Genomic DNA, 23,859 nt, shown 5'->3' on the forward strand with positions numbered 1-23,859 from the left:
TTGAAAAAGCATCATGTATGGCCTCAAAGATAATACAATATCTAAATCTTCTCTCGTTGTTGAATCTTGCACACACTGGGTAGACCTGTGAGACTATTGTCCAGTATTGCTGACAGTCCTTCAGTGACAACAGGGGGTTGGGTGAAAAGCGAAAATGAAAACATTGCGTTATTCATAGGTCATCCAGATCTTCATCAGTCCGCTCCTATTAAACAGAGCTATTTAATGACCTGTAAATCATGAGGCACTGGTAGCAAAAATGTGAAGTGGTTTTGACTCACCTCTTCTGTCATCTGGGGCTCTTTCACTACATGATCATCCTCGTATCCTTTCTTTTCCTGTAAAAAAGATTGTAAATATATATTTGTACTTTTTCTGATGTTAGTGCACAATCGGGTGGTATATGTAGTATTGTTGACCTGTGTAAGCTGTAGGCTTTAACTGACTGGACTGAAGCAATGTCAATCATGGAGTTCAGTCTGCTGGAATATGTTTTTAAGAACCTCTGTTTTCCTTGTTTGCACCTCATGATCATCCCTTCAAGTCATGCGCACCCCCCCCCCCCCCCCCCCCCCGTTGTCTAGTGTACATCTGTCATGACAGCTCCATTGTAAACACCGTGTGACGTGACTGTCCAGAGTTCATAGCAGGATGGATGTGGAAGGGGTTATGGTGGCATGGTCAATAAATGGCATTAAGATGTAACTGATGTACAGTCCTCAACAGTGTGCACTTTGTCTTGCAGGACTGAGTGCACCATCATGGCATTGGCTGCCATCATCCAGGTAATGTGATTTTTACCAATGGGACGAGGTCGGTCAGTCAGTCAGCCATGTACTGGCATGGAGCGCTGGACCGAAAAGCTAGGTGGTTTTGTATTGAGCATGTAGCTTTCTGGACATTATGATCCATTATGGCTGACTGAGTCCTGCAATGGGAATGTGACTGACAGGATCTGGGAATCTCATGCCAGTCCCACAGCCCTTGAACAGACACTGGTGAAATAATGAATAACTCCTTACCCAATGCTAACCTGAACTATATTCAAGCTTGAGGGCCAAATCAGACAAGAGGACACTGAAGACTTGGCCTACATGGCAGAGTTTTATATAGCTTACAGAGAACTATAAACTGGACTATCTCCTGTATGTTGACTGGCTTGGCCTTTGTCCTGACTTGAACCCTTGAGGTCCCTACACATTTAGCCTCCTTGTCAACAGTGGAACCTTCCTGAAGGACCTTGGGTCAGGGGCTAGCCAAAGCACCGTAGCGATAACAACGACCTTCAGGGAAATCTAATGTAGCACCGATCCAAGAAAGCCTTAACTCCCTTTCTACACACCACTACTTCACTTGATTTTACAACCCTATCTCCACAATGGCTGCTTACAGTCCACACTGGCATATATGCGCTCACACACACACACACACACACACACACACACACACACAGTACCAGTCAAAAGTTTGGACACCTACTCATTCAAGGGTTCTTTGTTTTTACTATTTTCTACATTGTTGAATAGTGAAGACACAAACTATGAACTAACACGTGGAATCGTGTAGTAACCAAAAAAGTGTTAAACAAATATTTTCAAAGTAGTCACCCTTTGCCTTTATGACTGCTTTGCACACCTTTGGCATTCTCTCAACCAACTACAACTGGAATGCTTTTCCAACAATCTTGAAGGAGTTCCCACATACGCTGAGCACTTGTTGGCTGCTTTTCCTACACTCTGCGGTCCAAACCATCTCAATTGGAGGCAAGGTCAGCTGATGCAGCACTCCATCACTCCTTGGTCAAATAGCGCTTACACAGCCTGGAGATGTGTTGGGTCATTGTTCTGTTGAAAAACAAATTATAGTCCCACTAAGTGCAAACCAGATGGGATGGCGTATCGCTGCAGAATGCTGTGGTAGCCATGCTGGTTAATTGTGCCTTGAATTCTAAATAAATCACTGACAGCGTCACCAGCAATGCACCCCCACACCACTTCCTCGATGCTTCATGGTGGAAACCACACATGCGGAGATCATCCGTTCACCTACTCTGTGTCTCACGCAGACACAGCGGTTGGAACCAAAAATCTCAAATTTGGACTCATCCAACCAAAGGACAGATATCTTTCCATCTAATGTCCATTGCTCATGTTTCTTGACCCAAGCAAGTCTCTTCTTATTGGTGTCCTTTAGTAGTGGTTTCTTTTTAGCAATTCGACCATGAATGCCTGATTCACTCAGTCTCCTCCTGCACAGTTCATTTTGAGATGTGTTTCTGTTACTTGAACTCTGTGAAGCATTTATTTGGGCTGCAATCTGAGGTGCAGTTAACTCTAATGAACGTATTCTCTGTAGCCGAGGTAACTCTGGGTTTACCTTTCCTGTGGCGGTCCTCATGAGAGCCAATTTCATTATAGAGCTTGATGGTTTTTGCGACTGTAGTTGATGAAACTTTCAAAGTTCTTGACATTTTCCGGATTGATTGACCTTCATGTGTTAAAGTAATGAAGGACTGTCGTTTCTCTTTGCTTATTTGAGATGTTCTTGCCATAATTTGGATTTAGCCCTATTTAGTAAAAGACCATCTTCTGTATACCATCTCTACCTTGTCACAACATAACTGATTGGCTCAAACGCATTAAAAAGGAAAGAAATTCCTTAAATTTACTTTTTACAAGGCACACCTGTTAATTGAAATGCATGCCAGGTGACTAACTCATGAAGCTGGTTGAGAGAATGCCAAGAGTGTGCAAAGCTATCCAGGAAAAGGGTGGCTACTTGGAAGAATAACATATTTTGATTTGTTGAACACTTTTTTTTGCTTACTACATGATTCCATTTGTGTTATTTCATAGTTGTAATGTCTTCACTATTATTCTACATTGTAGAAAACAGTAAAAATAAAGAAACATCCTGGAATGAGGTGTGTCAACTTTTGACTGGTACTGTATGTGTGTATATACACTGCTCAAAAAAATAAAGGGAACACTAAAATAACATCCTAGATCTGAATGAATGAAATATTCTTATTAAATACTTTTTTCTTTACATAGTTGAATGTGCTGACAAAATCACACATTATCAATGGAAATCAAATTTATCAACCCATGGAGGTCTGGATTTAGAGTCACACTCAAAATTAAAGTGGAAAACCACACTACAGGCTGATCCAACTTTGATGTAATGTCCTTAAAACAAGTCAAAATGAGTCTCAGTAGTGTGTGTGGCCTCCACGTGCCTGTATGACCTCCCTACAATGCCTGAGCATGCTCCTGATGAGGTGGCGGATGGTCTCCTGAGGGATCTCCTCCCAGACCTGGACTAAAGCATCCGCCAACTCCTGGACAGTCTGTGGTGCAACGTGGCATTGGTAGATGGAGCGAGACATGTGCTCAATTGGATTCAGGTCTGGGGAACGGGCGGGCCAGTCCATAGCAACAATGCCTTCCTCTTGCAGGAACTGCTGACACACTCCAGCCACATGAGGTCTTGCATTAGGAGGAACCCAGGGCCAACCGCACCAGCATATGGTCTCGCAAGGGGTCTGAGGATCTCATCTCGGTACCTAATGGCAGTCAGGCTACCTCTGGCGAGCACATGGAGGGCTGTGCGGCCCCCCCAAAGAAATGCCACCCCACACCATGACTGACCCACCGCCAAACCGGTCATGCTGGAGGATGTTGCAGGCAGCAGAACGTTCTCCACGGCGTCTCCAGACTCTGTCACATGTGCTCAGTGTGAACCTGCTTTCATCTGTGAAGAGCACAGGGCGCCAGTGGCGAATTTTCCAATCTTGGTGTTCTCTGGCAAATGCCAAACGTCCTGCACAGTGTTGGGCTGTAAGCACAACCCCCACCTGTGGACGTCGGGCCCTCATACCACCCTCATGGAGTCTGTTTCTGACCGTTTGAGCAGACATATGCACATTTATGGCCTGCTGGAAGTCATTTTGCAGGGTTCTGGCAGTGCTCCTCCTGCTCTTCCTTGCACAAAGGCGGAGGTAGCGGTCCTGCTGCTGGGTTGTTGCCCTCCTCCACGTCTCCTGATGTACTGGCCTGTCTCCTGGTAGCGCCTCCATGCTCTGAACACTACGCTGACAGACACAGCAAACCTTCTTGCCACAGCTCGCATTGATGTGTCATCCTGGATGAGCTGCACTACCTGAGCCACTTGTGTGGGTTGTAGACTCTGTCTCATGCTACCACTAGAGTGAAAGCACCGCCAGCATTCAAAAGTGACCAAAACATCAGCCAGGAAGCATAGGAACTGAGAAGTGGTTTGTGGTCACCACCTGCAGAACCACTCCTTTATTGGGGGTGTCTTGCTATTTGCCTATAATTTCCACCTGTTGTCTATTCCATTTGCACAACAGCATGTGACCTTTATTGTCAATCAGTGTTGCTTCCTAAGTGGACAGTTTGATTTCACAGAAGTGTGATTCACTTGGAGTTACATTGTGTTGTTTAAGTGTTCCCTTTATTTTTTTTGAGCAGTGTATATGTACATATATACATCACTGAAGCTACTAGCTATATATTTTATAAGCTGCTTTACCTGTTGTAAGGATACACTTAGGCTTTTTTGACAAAACCAGTGTTTGTGTATGACTGCTAAATGGAGTTGTACTATAGGTTCATATTTGTATCATAGTTTAACAGTTTGTAGGACCTATTTGTAACCTGTGAATGTGTAACCCTATGGAAACTAACCTGATGTCTGTGCCTGAGAAACTAAAGGAACTGAAGCTTTGGGCTCATCAACAGAAGCTTTCATATAATTGCAATTTCAATGTAACCCTCACTAACCCACCTTCCTTGGCGATACACTAACCAAGATCATACAGAGAACTTCTGTGCAGGCCAAGCCCAGAATCACCACCGTCATTTAGATGAGAACTGGTTGATTTTGTTCAACCATCGTCTGCTTTTCCAAACAGCTCAAAGTCAGAGACTTGGAGCAGATAACCTGTAGTTTCTCAGTTTAGATGCACTGAAGATTACACAGACCTGACTCAAGTGTTCATAGATTAGACTATCGATATGGGTGACACAACTCCTCTCTTCAAAATGTACAAATGTAACTGTTCTGCTTCCTCTTCATTTCATATAGTGGATGTGTTCATTTTAGATTTTTCTACCTGATAGACAGAACTGTGAATCTTCTGCATCTTAGATACTTGTTTGACCTGGCTAAATAAAACTGTTAGTATGTTTGGCAAAAGGTATTGCTTCATTTGTGCAAGACTATTTACTCTGAAGTGGTCTTTAACAGAATATCTTCTCCTTACCTGACAGCCATTCCTATCACACAAAATGAACATGTTACTCAAGTCAGCTGATCATTTCTACCTCCCCAGTTGTGTGGTAGTGCACCCATGCAAGTATACACTTTTTGCGCAATGCAACAATTGCATGTGTTTGTAACTGACATTCATTCATTAACTCAATACACTGAGTATATTAAACATGAGGAACACCTTCCTAATATTGAGTTGCACCCCCTTTTGCCCTCAAAACAGCCTCAATCGTCAGGTCATGGACTCTACAAGGTGTCGAAAGCGTTCCACAGGGATGCTGGCCCATGTTGGCTACAATGCTTCCCACAGTTGGCTGGATGTCCTTTGGTTGGTTGGTGGACCATTCTTGATACACACAAGAAACTGTTGAGTGTGGAAAAACCCAGCAGCGTTGTAGTTCTTGACACAAACCGAAATGACTGGCACCTACTACTATACCTCCGTTCAAAGGCACTTAAATCTTTTGTCTTGCCAATTCACCCTCTGAATGGCACACATACACAATCCATGTCTCAAGTCTAACATCTTTATGTTAAATCCTGTCTCCTACCCTTCATCTACACTGATTGAAGTGGATTTAACAAGTGACATCAATAAGAGATCCTAGCTTTCAGTTAGATTCACCTGGTCAGTCTTTATACAAAACATGCTCTTTCCATGTTACTCCGTGTTTACAAACACACACGTTGGCGTTTGTGCCAAAGTCAGCATGGGCCCTCTCCAAATCAAACTTTATTTGTCACATGCACCGAATACAAGTGTAGACCTTACCATGAAATGCTTACTTACAAGCCCTTAACCAACAGTGCAGTTCAAGAAGAGTTAAGAAAATATTTACCAAACTAAGGTAAAAAAATATATATATTAAAAAAAGCTTCATTTTGTAAGTGTTCACCTCTTGTTTCAGAAATTCATGCTTCTTCATGAGTTTTTATCCCTGTGTAAAAAGAAAATTATTGTCTGTGAAACACCATGAATAGCATTTGTATCATTTTGATTTGCAGTCAACTTTGATCAAGCTTTCCACCTTGTGGTTGGAATTGGAATCATCGCATCGTACATCTTTAAGAGAGTCTCTTTGTCCTCCTTCAGTCCCATACATTCTGTCAGATAGCTATAACAAAGTGGAAAACAAAACTAGTCTGAAACTTAATAGATTACTGAAAAACGTGAGAATAATACAACCTGCTTTACAATACACTATGAAAGTATGTTAATTGCCACTTGCAGTCCTCAAGGCCATGTTGGCTAGGGCCTCATTCCATTTCAGCCCTTATCCCCTGAAATGGGGCCATGCTCTTGTCTAGAACAGAGCCCTGGTGCTGGCCTACCTCTCCATGCTGAGGCCGGCCTGCGACGCACTGTTCAGGATGGCCGTCATGGCGATCTCAGATGGGAGAAACAGCAGGCCAGTGTCCGTCAGGGTGGCCCGAGTCAGGAAGTCATCAGCACTCTTCCTCAGAGACTCTGGGTTCTCCAGAAGAGGGTGTCTTGTCTGAGGTAAAGGTCACCAATACAGGGCTGTTATCTGAAGCCTAACCTGCTTGGTTTTCTATTCGTAAGGATTTAACACACCTACAAGTCCGCAAAAATCGGTCTTTAAATCTCAGCAACACACTTCATTAGGCTATGTTCATCTGCTGTATCTGTACTGAGCTTCAATGACCTGGTAAGTATCTCCATTTCCATCCACCCACCTTGAGGTATATGAGCAGGCCCTCCATCAGTCTGTAAATGGTGTGTACCACCAGGTGGAAGTTGAGCTGCTGAATGAGAAGGAGCACATACTCCAAGATCTGCTCCAGAGCCCTCCTGTCCGGCCGCACTCTTGCACAAGATCCCCCACAAACTGGGTGCTGGACACGTTAAAGTCATCCACCTACAGGACAGGTAGGTACAGGTCAGCCTGAAAGAGAGAAAAAAAGAGGTAAGAAAGGGAAGAGATGGGATGAAAAGAGTGGGAAGTTAGCAAAACAATAGAGCAGAGGAAGGAAAAGTTGTGAAGAGAGCATGAGGAGGAGAGAGACATGGAGGTTAGTTCAGAAATCAAGTGTATCTGTAGCTACCTGAATAGAAGTAATCAGAGGAGCCTATATACTGTATTTCTTAATATAAGAATATAGGAGTACTAGTCAAAATCAAGCCCTTGACTACTCACTCACATGATTGTTCTGGGGTGGTATTCCATTAGTGAGTTGTTCAGGTAAAATCTCCAGAAATACATGATTGCTGTACCCTGTTGATGATTGCAATGTTAATCTCTTACATAAAACCGGTTAGGTCAGATTTACAGTGTACCCTAATGTCTGTTAACTGAGAACTAAAGTCTCACATAATTGGTCAGCTGCTCAATTAAGTTCTGGGTCCATGTTAAGAGAAGAGATGGAGACCTTCTCTCTTTGCAAGTTATGGGCATAATGTCTCCTTCTGTTTAAACATTCAAAAGATGCCAACAACTGCAAAATCTTGATTAGTCCAAATAACAGTGAAGACAAACACCAGAACTACTGCTGCCTTATCCTATGCATCCCATTCAGTCCCTACAGATTCTCTGGGTTTACATGCAGTATATTTCCATGAGTGATTAGGTGTACCTTTACAAAATACATACCACAACAGACTTGGGAATCACAGGCTTGAAAGCATTACAGAAGTCAAGCAGTCTCTTCTCATAGTGCCTGAAGAGGATGTCCTCCTCATGAGAGTCACTACCCCTAGGCTTTTTAAAGAAAGGGATAAAGGAAAGGATGAGAGACGACAACGTTGGGAGGTGGCAAATATAATCATAAAGTTGTAGTGCAAAAAAAAACTAGACACTGTGACTCATTATCACATGTAATGTAACATGCTACAAATAATTTTACCTTCCCACTGGTGAGCATTTTGTTGCAATATTTTCCGGTTGGGTTCATATCTCAGTTTCATACTTTCTTCATTGTCGAATGTCCAGAACTTTCTCTGTGAGCGATTGTGAAACATGGTAAAGCTCTGCACATAACAGAACATGTAGGTTGTCAGGATGTCATTGAATCTAAGATACTGACACCAAACATGACATGTTCAAGGTAAGTTACCTAGCAAGCTAGCAAATTCTTTAGCCACCAAAAATAGCATGGGACAGTACATTGCCTGTCAAATTGAAAACGTTATTAGATAGTTCAATGAAGCAAACTGGGCTGGGTCTCCCAAATGCATGGTAGCTCTAAAATAATCTTAATTCACAGAGGTAAAAAAAAAAAAAAAAGTTTCCAGTAGGATATTCGCGCTTTCAAACCACTTGAGCCAGACTCCAAATAAGTGTCACGGTGTTGGAAAAATAGCGCACAACATTGCACAGGTCTTAATTTCACGATTTGGACATGAATTCGCTTTCCAAAGCTAATAAACATGTGGAAATGTGAGCAGCATGTTGTATTCCTCATTGAATTAGTTAGGGGGCGTAAACAAAGTACAAACTTTTTTTACATTCAAATTTCAATAGCTCCTTGGTCATGTGACCTACTGACTTCAAACCAGGTTCAGAATGTCCACTGACTACCCTTCTATATTGCACACCCTTTAGTTTGTCAATTTTTTAAATCTCTTTTTATCTTTACAATGGTATTGACATTACAGTTGATCTGGAAGTATTACATTTTTGGGGCGCTAAAATAAGGGCAATTGTACGGACCAAGGCGATGTACGAGTTTACGTTAACTGGTCGACTTGCTAACAAAGCTCCTGCTAGCTATCTATTCAAACTCCAGATGATCCGTATAAACGTTGTGATTGAACTAACTTGTTAGCTCAATAACTAAACTATACATATTTGCAGGATGTCTTCCTTAAGTATCTATATCTATCATAGCAAATAGCTTTCTCACTCATTGTCAACATGTCTATTAATGATGACGTAGTTAGACCGTAATATATGGTAAAGTGCGCAAAAATATATTTGTGCGTGAGATAACATATGCATTTCTCTCCTAATATTAAGAAAACCAGGAAAATATTTCATAATTGGCTGCAAAGGGATCTTTCTGTCCTTCCTTTCTGTGCTTCTGTCCAAGTCAGAGGGACTGTCTCGCTTTTTGTACCCTTCATTATCTTTATTTGTAAATCCCTCTACCTGTAGAGAGATCAACAAGACCTTGCTTAACTTCATCTGGAGGGTGTTGGATTTTGTTGACATAAGTAACACTTTCAAGACCAATTTGTTGAAAAGATGTTTTGGTCAATACAGAATCAATTTGGTATGTCATTCCAAACAATGTGTTTAATTTTGATTTATTTTTATTTAACCAGGTAGGCAAGTTGAGAACAAGTTCTCATTTACAATTGCGACCTGGCCAAGATAAAGCAAAGCAGTTTGACACATACAACAACACAGAGTTACACATGGAGTAAAACAAACAACTATTTTATAAATGACATCGCCGAAGTCGAGGATTGGTAGGATGGTCAGTTTTACAAGGGTATGTTTGGCAGCATGAGTGAAGGATGCTTTGTTGCGAAATTGGAAGCCAATTCAAGTTTTAATTTTAGATTGGAGATGCTTAATATGAGTCTGGAAGGAGAGTTTACAGTCTAACCAGACACCTAGGTATTTGTAGTTGTCCACATATTCTAAGTCGGAGCCGTCCAGAGTAGTGATGTTGGACAGGCGGGCAGGTGCAGGCAGCGATCGGTTGAAGAGCATGCATTTAGTTTTACCATCTTGGGAATGAAGTTTCCCACATAAAGCTATTTTATTAGGAATAATTCAGACATAAGTCATTGTTCTACCCTAGCTGGCATGAGAGGAATATTGACTTTGCTCTTGATGTTTTCGACAGCAGGGGTACTATTCTTGCTTGTGGGTCAATATCACTAAAAGTGTTATTTTTTTGTCCTCAAGATAAATCATTCAAAATTGTATATAAAAGATATACACTTGATCAAATTTCAAAAGGATCCTTATGTGTTTATGTCTTCATGACAATAGAAGCATAATGACATAGACTTCAAACTACATTTTAGACATTTTAGACTATTTTATTTCAGTGGAAGGAAGCAATGTCCCAAGTGCTGCTCAATCAACTTCAACGAGAATAATTAGGAAAAAAATATATACATTTAAAAAAGCATTTTCTAATTTTCTTCATTAAATGTTATCTTATGTATAGACTTTTGTGTTAAATGCTGCACTTTTTATAAGAATATTGACTATTTTCTGTACATCCTTAGTCATTGTCCACCCTGTTACATTGTGGTTACTGGCACTTATATATATTTTATATATTTTGACATTAAAATACAATATACAGTGGGGCAAAAACGTATTTAGTCAGCCACCAATTGTGCAAGTTCTCCCACTTAAAAAGATGAGAGAGGCTTGTAATTTTCATCATAGGTACACTTCAACTATGACAGACAAAATGAGGGAAAAAAATCCAGAAAATCACATTGTAGGATTTTTAATGAATTTATTTGCAAATTATGGTGGAAAATAAGTATTTGGTCAATAACAAAAGTTTATCTCAATAGTTTGTTATATACCCTTTGTTGGCAATGACAGAGGTCAAACGTTTTCTGTAAGTCTTCACAAGGTTTTCACACACTGTTGCTGGTATTTTGGCCCATTCCTCCATGCAGATCTCCTCTAGAGCAGTGATGTTTTGGGGCTGTTGCTGGGCAACACGGACTTTCAACTCCCTCCAAAGATTGTCTATGGGGTTGAGATGTGGAGACAGGCTAGGCCACTCCAGGACCTTGAAATGCTTCTAACGAAGCCACTCCTTCGTTGCCCGGGCGGTGTGTTTGGGATCATTGTCATGCTGAAAGACCCTGCCACATTTCATCTTCAATGCCCTTGCTGATGGAAGGAGGGTTTCACTCAAAATCTCACGATACATGGCCCCATTCATTCTTTCCTTTACACGGATCAGTCGTCCTGGTCCCTTTGCAGAAAAACAGCCCCAAAGCATGATGTTTCCACCCCCATGCTTCACAGTAGGTATGGTGATCTTTGGATGCAACTCAGCATTCTTTGTCCTCCAAACACAACGAGTTGAAAAGTTTTTTCCAAAAAGTTATATTTTGGTTTCATCTGACCATATGACATTCTCCCAATCTTCTTCTGGATCATCCAAATGCTCTCTAGCAAACTTCAGATGGGCCTGGACATGTACTGGCTTAAGCAGGATTTGAGTCCCTGACGGCGTAGTGTGTTACTGATGGTAGGCTTTGTTACTTTGGTCCCAGCTCTCTGCAGGTCATTCACTACGTCCCCCCGTGTGGTTCTGGGATTTTTGCTCACCGTTCTTGTGATCATTTTGACCCCACGGGGTGAGATCTTGCATGGAGCCCCAGATCGAGGGAGATTATCAGTGGTCTTGTATGTCTTCCATTTCCTAATAATTGCTCCCACACTTGATTTCTTCAAACCAAGCTGCTTGCCTATTACAGATTCAGTCTTCCCAGCCTGGTGCAGGTCTACAATTTTGTTTCTGTTGTCCTTTGACAGCTCTTTGGTCCTGGCCATAGTGGAGTTTGGAGTGTGACTGTTTGAGGTTGTGGACAGGTGTCTTTTATACTGATAACTGGATTTTTTTTCTCATTTTGTCTGTCATAGTTGAAGTGTACCTATGATGAAAATTACAGGCCTCTCTCATCTTTTTAAGTGGGAGAACTTGCACAATTGGTGGCTGACTAAAGACTTTTTTGCCCTACTGTATATTTTCTACAATGAGATCACAAACAGGAAATGATGTCACTTCCTTTGCGGGAAAACAACTGTGGTGAACCTGGTGAGTATCAAGATTTCATACTATTACATTTTCATTATATGTTGGTGTTATGATGTGGGAAAGCATAACATGTCCACCCTGTTAAGCAAAATTACAAAAGACGTTAATAATTTCAAAATATATTTGTCAAACAATGCAAATTCCTTTTCAAGGGGCAGCCATTATCCTAGCTTCATCACAATCACTTGGAGCATAGTTGCACATTTTTTCTCAAAATGTCCACCCTGTTATTGTCCACCCTGTTATCCATGTGCACGTAACAGGGTGGAAAAATGGATATCTTGCAGTAATGTGTTGTTTTTGTTCATAAATTGTATTACATAATTACAGTATATAAAGCATGTATAGTATTTTAAGAATAAATAAATATTTTTGAAGTTAATTCAGTTACATTCTCAAATATCAAGAATTTGTGTAATGTATTTTAAAGAGTAAGACACCACTCAATCATTGTCTGGAAAAAAAGCTTGGTTGATGCCATATAAATATTGTTTACCAAACAAATTTAAGGAATTGCACTTTAAGATTCAACATAAGATATATCCAGGTAATTCTATGTTTGTGGCTATTGATGATGTCTGCGTTTTCTGCTAAAAATAATCTGACTCACTTGTTCTATGAATGTAAAACTGTGATAGATTTTTGTGAAAACCTTGCAGAATAATTATTTACCTTTTTGAACACTACCCATGGTTTTGACATGAAGGATATGTTACTATTGCAAGGATAACAACACCATTGAAATTCTTGTGCCTTTTTTTATTATTGTTGCTTTATACACAAACAAAAATTCCAGAATTCTATTACAAAATTACTAATATTTTTGATTGAACTTAATCATCTTGTTACGAATAACAAAAAGAATAACATCTTCCTGAATCAGTATAATGAGATTTTTGTCTGTGTATACAATTACACTAGAATTGTCATTATTTAAATAAATAAAACATTAATTTTAGATATTTTTTGTTATTTATATATCTTTTTTATTTTTTGTATGTATTTAGTATTGTCACATTCTGACCTTAGTTCTTTTGTTATGTCTTTGTTTTAGTATGGTCAGGGCGTGAGTTGGGTGGGTTGTCTATGTTAGTTTTTCTATGATTTGCTATTTCTGTGTTTGGCCTGGTATGGTTCTCAATCAGAGGCAGCTGTCAATCATTGGCCCTGATTGAGAACCATATTTAGGTAGCCTGTTTTCTATTGTGTTTCGTGGGTGATTGTTTTGTGTTTTCTGTTATGTGTCTGCACCAGCCAGAACTGTTTTCGGTCATTCTCTTTGTTAGTTTTGTTATTTCAATGTGCATTGAAGTATTTTCTTGTTTAAACCTTAGTTTTGTTTTGTTAGACATGTCTAATGTAGGTAAGTTATTTAACATTTTGTATTATAATAAACAAAACAAATATAATACGCACCGAATGACAGAAGCTGGAAGAAAGGACATCCCTCCCACTGAGCAACCACATTGGAAAATGTGTTTGAATCTCATCACGGACAACTTTAGCATTTTAGCCAATTAGCAACTACTTAGCATGTTAGCTAACCCTTCCCCTGACCCTTCGTGCTAACACATAGCCTAGCTAGTGTTAGCTGCCTAGGTAACATTAGCCACTTTGTTAACGCAAGTGTTAGCCACCTACAGTGGTGTAAAGTACTTAAGTAAAACTACTTTAAAGTACTACTTAAGTAGTTTTTGGGGGTATCTGTACTTTACTATTTATATTTTTTGTCAACTTTTACTTTTACTTCACAACATTCCTAAAGAAAATAATGTACTTTTTACTCCATACATTTTCCCTGACACCCAAAAGTACTTGTTACATTTTGAATGTTTAGCAGGACAGGAAAATGGTCAAATTCACGCACTTATCAAGAGAACATCCCTGGTAATTCCTACTGCCTCTGATCTGGCAGACTCACTAAACGCATGCTTTGTTTGTAAATTATGTCTGAGTGTTGCAGTGTGCCCCTGCCTCCCATATACCTTTGATATTTTAGTGCATTTTTTCAATTACATTTACTTTTGATACTTAAGTATATTTAAAACCAAATACTTGTAGACTTTTACTCAAGTAGTATTTTACTGGGTGACTTTTACTTGAGTCATTTTCTATTAAGGTATCTTTACTTTCACTCAAGTATGACAGTTGGGCACTTTTTCCACTACTGGCCACCTTGCCCCAGCTAACGTTAGCCACAACATTTTTCAAATTCTAAAAATATCATATGAATTGTAATTCGTAACATATCAAACAAATTGTCATTTGCAACATATCTTACGAAATGGATGATGGACGTCCACAAATGAATACATTCCATACAAAAACTTAACGTACAGTACCATACTAATTGGAGTGTGCCTGATTTACTATGTTACATCTAGAGCAGTCCTCTTAAATCTTACCCTGTCTCTCTCTCTCACACACACACACACAGTATAATTTTACTGCAGTAATTTAGCTGTGTACCTGCAGTATAACTGCAGTTATTCTGCAATAACTGCGTCCAAAATACCACAGTCGACTGCAGTTACTGCACTTTTACTGTAGTTTCAAAACGGCAATCTTTTTTTGTAAAGGACACAGAGAAAGAGAGCGAGAGAAGCCAAGAAGAATGGTAAAAATGTAAAGATTTGTAGGTGTGGATACATATAAAAACTATCTTCTTGGCTAAAGTAGAACTTAGCATACCCAGTGGTAGGCTATTCAATTGGTCAAAAACTGAGCATCAACTAAGAGGATTGGTTAGTTGTTGTTAGGCACTGCCTATAAGCACATAGTAATTCGTTTTTATTATTCCAATAAACGTTCCATTTGACTTTATTTTCTTTTGAGGATGCCTAGTCTTGCTCTTTTGGAGAACAATTTTATTTGCTTATTTGTCAGATCCTTCCCAACTGAAATTATCGGCTATAGACTAAACATAAAAGGGAAATCAATTAGCCTATAGTCAGTCAAAGCAATATATGCAAAATTAGTTAATTTGATTGTATCTGAGAAAGGTATGCATTGAAGAGGAAAATCAGCCATTTAAATAAAATGTTTACTATAATAGAATGAAAGGTTAACCCAACCCCCACTCTACTCAGTCATTCCGTACACCATCATTTGCATAAACATTAGTAATTTATGAATAATACATATACTTGCCTTCAGCGAGAGCCAATCATTTGCATATCACCATGGCACTACAGTTGTATATCCTGTGTGTGGTGTTATCATGAAGCCTTAAAGCCTGCATAAACCAAATCAAAGGAAATGCTTTAACAGGTAGGCCTATGTGAAACTCACTTTTCTATCTGTATCACTCTTGCACGCGCTCTCAATCGGCGGTAAATATTCAAACTTTAACGTTTGAGCGTTTTATTTACAGATATGGTTTTAGTATGGCGTGATATGTAGGGAGCTTGTATCTACTACACCCACTGCTCGTTTCCCCCCCTGTGTATTGCATAAACATGAAGTGCAATGCATTATTGATGAGCCCGTAGCAGCGTTTTATAGTCTATTGTGTGTTTGCGCGTATGTCCGTGCATGTGTGTGCGCCCGCGCAAGCGTGTGTCCGTTCTGTTTGTGATAACATGCAGCTATGCGTTTAGGTTGCATTACCCCTATTCAAGCACGATTCAGCAGTGAGAAATTAGAGGAACATTTGAATTGAATTCTGAGACATTTTAGCAGACTAAACAACAATGATGAGGTTACTCTTTGTTTTGTGTCAAGTCATATAGCATACATCTATACAATTTCCTATTGCTAACATCGTGATGCCTAGTTTCCCTATTTGCATTATAATTGTGTGTAACTTATTTTTGTGCAACAAAATCATTAATACACACATTGACTGACAGGAAGGTGTGTGTGTGTGTGTGTGTGTGTGTGTGTGTGTGTGTGTGTGTGTGTGTGTGTGTGTGTGTGTGTGTGTGTGTGTGTGTGTGTGTGTGTGTGTGAGCTATCACAGGGATTAATTGACATATTTTTACTAGCATTATACCATAAAACTGTTTGTCTGTGTGTGAGAGAGACAGAGAGCGAGCGAGAGTCTTCTACATATTGCTGTCTGTGTGACGAAAGGCAGTATCTATGTGTTCTGACAGACTGTGTGGTGGGAAATCACACAGGGTTGCTTTGGCATCACCACATCAGCCAAATGATCTGAGCAATACCCTGATTGAGTTACTCTCATTTAGTCGGAAATGAACTGCGTTTGCTCTAGCCTGTGCTGCATGATGTAAAAATCTTTCTTCATATAAAAAGCTTGAGGCAGTGACAGTGCTGGCTCCAGAGTCTTACATAGAGAATGAGATAGTATTTTAGCACAAATTTGAGTATCAACTGACGACATAGCAATGATAGTGGGGAATGGGTAGTGCCTTGTTGGCTGTACTTTAGTGTGATGCTGCTTTTTGTGATCTTGTCATCGTGATTTGATTGTAGTGTATATTGCTATCCGAATGATTGATTCACACATATTTTACTAGCATTATATATACCACAAAACTGAATAGCAGAGCCTAAAGGATATCTATTTAAATTGAATATATGTTTTAAATGATTGAAATGAGCACGTCAACTACTAGCCTACTGTTTTTTATTCTTTATGCATGGAGAAGCTCTAAGTGTTCTCTAAACAAGCTACATGTCCTCTGTAATGTGGTTACCATGTTCAAAGGGTCGACTAGCTACCTATACTCGACCAATCAGCCTCATGTTGTGGACCCAGTCAGTATTAGGGTTATTATGAGGAACATTTTTACAGGAATGATGGTGGTGGTGATGATGATGATGATGGTGGTAATGATGGTTATGGTGATGGTAACGGTGGTGAGGATGATGATGGTGGTGGTGGAGGTGGAGGTGGTGATGATGGTTGTGGTGATGATGGTGGTGGTGATGATGATGGTGGTGATGATTGTTATGGTGATGGTAACGGTGGTGAGGATGATGATGGTGGTAATGATGGTTATGGTGATGGTAACGGTGGTGAGGATGATGATGGTGGTGGTGGAGGTGGAGGTGGAGGTGGTGATGATGATGATGGTGGTGATGATTGTGGTGGTGGCAGTGATACATTCTGCATTTATTATGAGGATGAAGACCAGGATTTGAGCAGGTTGATGATGATGATAATGATGATGAAAGTGCAGACGGAAAGGATGAGTTCCTATCTTTGGGTTTGTTGTTGTAGTTTACATGGTTGTCCTTCATTTTCCTCAGAATTATTGGATGCCATTCAATTATTTGCAGTGGTCATTGAGGCAGAATATGATATACCATTTTGTTTGAGATTGGTATAAAATTATGCTTTGTGTATAGTATGTATCAATTCCTAATCCTTAGACACACTCAGTTAATTCCTTATTTTCCTTATTTAAATTCCCTTCATGTGAATATTAATTATTGCTCCCCATGATACCCACCCCTTTTTAATTTCCACACCCACCATTGATGCAGTAGTTGCCATGGTGACCATGAGTGGCTGTGGTGATGTCAGAAGCTCCCGTTGTGTCAGGTGACTATTGGCATACAGCACCCCCAAGAGCAGAGTGTTTGTATGGAATTACACTGGTACAGTGTAAGCACCTGTGCTTGATCAATCATGAAACCCATTTGCGTGAATAAAATGTTTAATTTAGTTGTGTTATTCCACATACATTGTCTCCAATCTCATTGGTCTGAGAATGTACACACTATGTTGAATATCAGATTAACTTTGAGTTATTGTCAACATTGTGAGTATGCCTGTGTGTGTGTCTCCCTGTGTGTATCTGTGTATTTGTGCGTAATGCATATGTGTATCTCTGTGTCTGAGTGTGTATGTTTCTCCAGCCAGCCAGTTTGGCATTAAACACCCTCTCTCCCTCCCCCTCAGACAGCCACCGCTCCCCCTCCACCCCTCTCCCTAATTGAGCTTTGTGTCTACCTCCTCTCCATTCAAATACAGAGACATTTGCATATGTTGTGTGCCAGCTCCCCAGCTGTACAGTAACTAAATGAGGGACACAGGCCGACTTTGTGTGAGGTGCATAGTAAACAGGCAGGAGACCAGCCCTACTCCTCTCCCCTGGAAACACATGCATCCATCCATCGATCCATTCATCCATACCTCCATCCAAAATAGCAGAATTAATAGCTGGCTTTTATTGCGATACAGAACACGCACACAGGCTGTACACACACACACACACACACACACACACACACACACACACACACACACACACACACACACACACACACACACACACACACACACACACACACACACACACACACAGAGAGTGAAGTCAGAGTCAGGAATTCTGGCTGCAGTAAGTGTTTATACAAGTAAATTATTACTTTATTACCTAACTGGTCCTAAATTAAATTACAACCTCAATGCACCCCCTAACTATACATTAAATATGCATGCACATCCTTAAAGGGAATGTTAAGAACCCCAAGGCCAGTCTTTTATTTTCACATCCTTAAAGGGAATGTTAAGAACCCCAAGGCCAGTCTTTTATTTTCACATCCTAAAGGGAATGTTAAGAACCCCAAGGCCAGTCTTTTATTTTCACATCCTAAAGGGAATGTTAAGAAGCCCTAAGCCAGTCTTTTATTTTCACATCCAAACGGGAATGTTAAGAACCCCAAGGCCAGTCTTTTATTTTCACATCCTAAAGGGAATGTTAAGAAGCCCTAAGCCAGCCTTTTATTTTCACATCCTAAAGGGAATGTTAAGAAGCCCTAAGCCAGCCTTTTCTTGTCAACCTATTGGCAGGATATTTCACACATTTCAACTCATTTCAGGATTCAATCAAAAGACTGACTTGAGGGTTTGCTGAAATCACATGGGCCACAGTCTAATAGAAGTCTAATAGAGTCGTCCTTGGTTGACAATGGTTTGGTGTGCACTCAAGAATCCCGTCTCAGATATACAAATGGAGAATTTATTGGATGGAATTTTTCAACACATTCACCCGGAAGACTAATTCGCTATGGCAATGTTTCTGCTTTTGTTCTTGAATGGAGCCATAAGTGTGTGAATGTTAGCTGTAGACCTACTAGAAATGTTTGCGTTAGAGACCGTGATTCAAGGTTGTGTGTGTGTGTGTGTGTGTGTGTGTGTGTGTGTGTGTGTGTGTGTGTGTGTGTGTGTGTGTGTGTGTGTGTGTGTGTGTGTGTGTGTGTGTGTGTGTGTGTGTGTGTGTGTGTGTGAACACAGGCTGAAGACCCATATTGTGTTCTGTCACTCAGGCTGTCTCCATCCCGAGTGAAAAGCGGAGAAAGATGTAATCCAATCCTTCACAGTACACAGCCCCTGCAGTCCAATCCTTCACAGTACACAGCCCCTGCAGTCCAATCCTGCACAGTACACAGCCCCTACAGTCCAATCCTTCACAGTACACAGCCCCTACAGTCCAATCCTTCACAGTACACAGCCCCTACAGTCCAATCCTTCACAGTACACAGCCCCTACAGTCTCCCAAATGACCCTTTATATCAAAGTGCCATGTCTGCACCTTTCCAAATAGCCAGCCCATTTCACAACATGGATGCATGTAGGCTGTTGCTTGATAGGATTGGGCGGTATCTGCAAGTTAGCAAACCAAATGCATAGCTGAAGCCCTGAGCTGGAGCAAACTTATAGTTTAAAGATATTTAGCCGGCACACATTAGTCGTGAATTTCAAGAGTAACTTAATCATCTCTCCTGTGCTGCTCAACAGTGGATCGCCACCATGTTTGCACCATGTGGTCTTTGTAAACATACTCAAAATAATGTTTGTGAACAAATGTAAAGGTGGTATACCGCCCAAGCCTACTGCTTGAGTAATGTACGACCTGCTTGTACAGTGTTCTTTGTGTCTGTGTGCGTGTGCGTGTGTGAGATATGGAGAGATGGAGAGGATCCATTGGGAAGAGCCACAAGGTTGACTGAATGAAGATAGGTTGCATAGCCTACCTATACTCTATGTCCTTTTCCTTGTGGTTTTGTTTGGAGGTTTTCTTCACTATTTTGATTCAAAATAAATGTAGGCAACTTGATTAGGATCCTCTTGTAGATGAGTAGCTAGTACTGGAATGGAGATTGAGTCAGGATATAGGATACTTGGCTTGAAGACAATAGGAATAACCAAACCGTGAAGGGCATATCCAAGTGCAGAGAAAATCTATTCAGAAATATATTATTTGAAAACCTCGGTATGCAAGTGTTCGAATAGAGCAGTTTCTGCGTTGAGATTGTTTGGTTGATTAATTACAGTACCTGATTAGCCTATTAATAACCCATAGCGATGATTGATCCCCCACCTATGCCAGGTAGAGTAGGTCTGCGGCAGGCTTATCCTGACATCATCCTTATCTGCATATCTACACGCATATTAATATAAAGCAAAACCTTTTGTTAGAGCTACATTTTGTTATCCTTATTTGAATTGTCATGAGAATCATTTGTATAGCCGTATTGCTATGACATATCAATACTTCAAATTCCCGGCAATTAACAAGCCATATGTGTTCCATGTGTCTGTAGCAGTGGAGGCTGGTGGGAGGAGCTATAGGAGGATGGCCTCATTGTAATGACTGGAATGTAATTAATGGAACGGAGTCAAACATGTGGTTTCCAAATGTTTGATCTGTTTGATAGCGTTCCATTAATTCCATTCCAGCCATTACAATGAGCCCGTCCTCCTTTTGCTCATCCCACCAGCCTCCACTGGTCTGTAGTGTACGGTACTTCTGTCTGATATTGTAATTGCTGCATTCCATGTGGTGAAGCTTAGATTTATTTTTGCAAAAAATAAAAGACTAGTATTAGGCGTGTCCTAATACTATCAGTTTTAAATAGTTAGGCTAATCTAAGACATGACAGACATGCATTTGTTTTCAATATTTAGGTTACAGTATCTTCTTATATTGTATATGGAGGGTATAGACTACCCCGAGTCTCTAGTCACGTTTTTTATTCTAGGTTTAGAAGCTGGGTGTTGATTGGCTAAAGTGCTGCACTATAATCACATAATTGTTTTTCACACACATCTGAAAATAACCTCTCCCTCACATGCGAAAATAACCTCTCCCTCACATCTGAAAATAACTTCTCCCTCACATCTGAAAGCATTAAATGGTCAGTGACGATTCCCCACTGAACACGTATGAAGGCTTCCAGGCACTTATAAAAAAAATTATCAGCCATCAAAGTCACCAGTTCCCTGTTTCCCCTGACAAATGCTACGTTTATAGAACACTTGAATTGTTTTAAAAACACTAGAAGTTTGGCAATTTTATTTGATAAATGTTGCAAATGCAAGTCCTAACCTTTTAGTGAACACCTAAAAAGATCGGAGTTTGACGTGACTGAGACAAGTTAAACAACAGCATATGATATGCTTAACTTGGTCCCAGGATATGGTCTATTAAACTGGCATATAATACAATGCATATTTTATTAGATCCGTTTTTAATTGAATGCTTCTATCTGAGGTATGTTGCCCATGCAGGGATTTAGAATGATATTAATTTCCAAAAAGAGCACACTGAAGCATAATTGTCATCATTTTTGTTCCGATCATCTGGGAATGAGGGAATAAATTTATAAATTAATTATTTAAATAAAATAAGGTATGTGCATATGCCATATTATTGTAGGCTTTGCAAGTAGGTCTATCCCTTTCACTAACTACAAAGACAATTTGATTTAACCTATGACACTAATGGGTCCACCAATTCTATAATGTCCTCTTAAAGTCCAATTCAACAATGCTCTGCTTAATTGCTTGATTTGGTTCAAACAATTCCAAGGTATCACAGATTGATTTGACTATATTTGAGACAATTCAGTTGTTATTGGCCTACTACTACATTTAGAAAAATGTATGTTACACATTATTTCTGCATTTTGTAGGCTACATTGATACATGAAGTTAGGCAGTACTCATTGCACGGTCAATAGCAAAGGCTTTGTGTTTCTGCGTTTTTCCCTTAAATGGTATGCTATTTGATTCTGTAAGTAGTGCCCGCCCATTGGGGCACTGCCACACTTGTGATTGGTGAATTGTTTTAAGGTGGTCATACCAAAGACATTTAGCTATTTGATTTAGAATCTTACGACAGACACCATTACGGGATAAATAAAAAAATATTTGATGAAATATTGAATTTGGCCTTACTGCTATTAGCCTATAGGAAGTTTGTTTTGAAGTGTGTACTATATCTGAGATATATATAAGAAATATCAGGAAATTATAATTATCATTCTTTTTCCAAATATTGAACACATTATTTTCACACTAAACTATTTCCATATATGCTTACATATTTTTTTAAACTGGTACCGGATGGTCTTGTGAAGCTTGAGCGAGCGTCCTAGATCAAAACAACCGGCATGTACGTTTTCGTGAGAGTCTCATCTTTCAATATAGTGGTCATACATAGTTTGTAGGCCAAACAGTTCGGACACAACATACTTTCTCGTGAGAAGACCGAATTTCGGGAAGTCTCATGGTCTGACATTGGCGGATGCGGTGGATTGAGCAGCCAGAGATTGAGCCCTTACGGATACAGTATTTCTATTTTAAACAGACGATTTAAATGTGGATGTTTTTATTATGCTAATTCGATTTTCTCGGACATCGACACTAGGGGGTTAAAATATATATATATGTATATACAGTACCAATCAAAAGTTTGGACACACCTACTCATTCAAGGGTTTTTCTTTATTTTTTACTATTTTCTACATTTTAGAATAACAGTGAAGACATCAAAACTATGAATAACACATGGAATCATGTAGTAACCAAAGAAGTGTTAAACAAATCTAAATGTATTTTATATTTGAGATTCTTTCAAATAGCAACCCTCTATCTTGATGACAGCTTTGCACACTCTTGGCATTCTCTCAACCAGCTTTCATGAAGTACACACCTGGAATGCATTTCAATTGACAGGTGTGTCTTGTTAATTTGTGGAATTTCTTTCCTTCTTAATGTGTTTCAGCCAATCAGTTGTGTTGTGACAAGGTAGGGGTGGTATACAGAAGATTGCCCTATTTGGTAAAGACCAAGTCCATATTATGGCAAGAACAGCTCAAATAAGCAATGAGAAACAACAGTCCAGCATTACTTTAAGACATGAAGGTCAATCAATCCGGAAAATGTCAAGAACTTTGGAAGTTTCTTCAAATGCAGTCTCAAAAACCATCAAGCACTATGATGAAACTCTCTATTGAGGACAGCCACAGGAAAGGAAGACCCAGAGTTACCTCTACTACAGAGGATAAGTTCATTAGAGTTAACTGCACCTCAGATTGCAGCCCAAATCAATGCATCACATAGTTCAAGTAACAGACACATCTCAACATCAACTGTTAAGAAGAGACTGCGTGGATGAGGCCTTTAAGGTTGACTTGCTGCAAAAAAAACACTACTAAAGGACACCAATAAGAAGAAGAGACTTGCTTGGGCCAAGAAACACGAGCAATGGACATTAGACCGGTGGAAGTCTGTCCTTTGGTCTGATGGTGTGAGGATGGTTTGCTGGTGACACTATTTGTGATTTATTTAGAATTCAAAGCACACTTAACCAGCATAGACATCCAGGCTGAAGAAGGAGAGTGATGAAGTGATGCATCAGATCACCTGGCCTCCACAATCACCCGAACTGAACCCAATTGAGATGGTTTAGGATGAGTTGGACCGCAGAGGGAAGGAAAAGCAGCCAACAAGTGCTCAGCATATGTGGGAACTCCTTCAAGACTGTTGGAAAAGCATTCCAGGTGAAGCTGGTTGAGAGAATGTCAAGACTGTTCAAA

General features: G+C 40.0%; 1 protein-coding gene, 1 long non-coding RNA gene and 1 pseudogene across 7 annotated transcripts in view; 2 read left to right on the forward strand and 1 right to left on the reverse strand.

The window, feature by feature from the left end:
- Positions 1-1,652, forward strand: part of LOC109875927 (ras GTPase-activating protein 1) — a 49,401-nt gene extending 47,749 nt beyond the window's left edge. For all 6 annotated transcript variants that reach the window (XM_031817688.1, XM_031817689.1, XM_031817690.1 and 3 more), the window contains one exon: positions 746-1,652. In XM_031817688.1, the coding sequence (XP_031673548.1) occupies positions 746-794 (49 nt within the window). In that variant the 3' untranslated portion in view covers positions 795-1,652. The remainder of the gene's footprint in view (positions 1-745) is intronic.
- Positions 173-8,699, reverse strand: LOC109875930 (cyclin-H-like; annotated as a pseudogene).
- Positions 8,700-15,258: 6,559 nt separating this feature from the next.
- Positions 15,259-23,859, forward strand: part of LOC116364961 (uncharacterized) — a 51,728-nt gene continuing 43,127 nt past the window's right edge. The window contains exon 1 of the long non-coding RNA XR_004208036.1: positions 15,259-15,333. This is a non-coding gene — a long non-coding RNA (uncharacterized LOC116364961). The remainder of the gene's footprint in view (positions 15,334-23,859) is intronic.

The sequence above is a fragment of the Oncorhynchus kisutch genome, linkage group LG3 (assembly GCF_002021735.2).
Source record: "Oncorhynchus kisutch isolate 150728-3 linkage group LG3, Okis_V2, whole genome shotgun sequence".
NCBI classification, from domain to species: domain Eukaryota; kingdom Metazoa; phylum Chordata; class Actinopteri; order Salmoniformes; family Salmonidae; genus Oncorhynchus; species Oncorhynchus kisutch.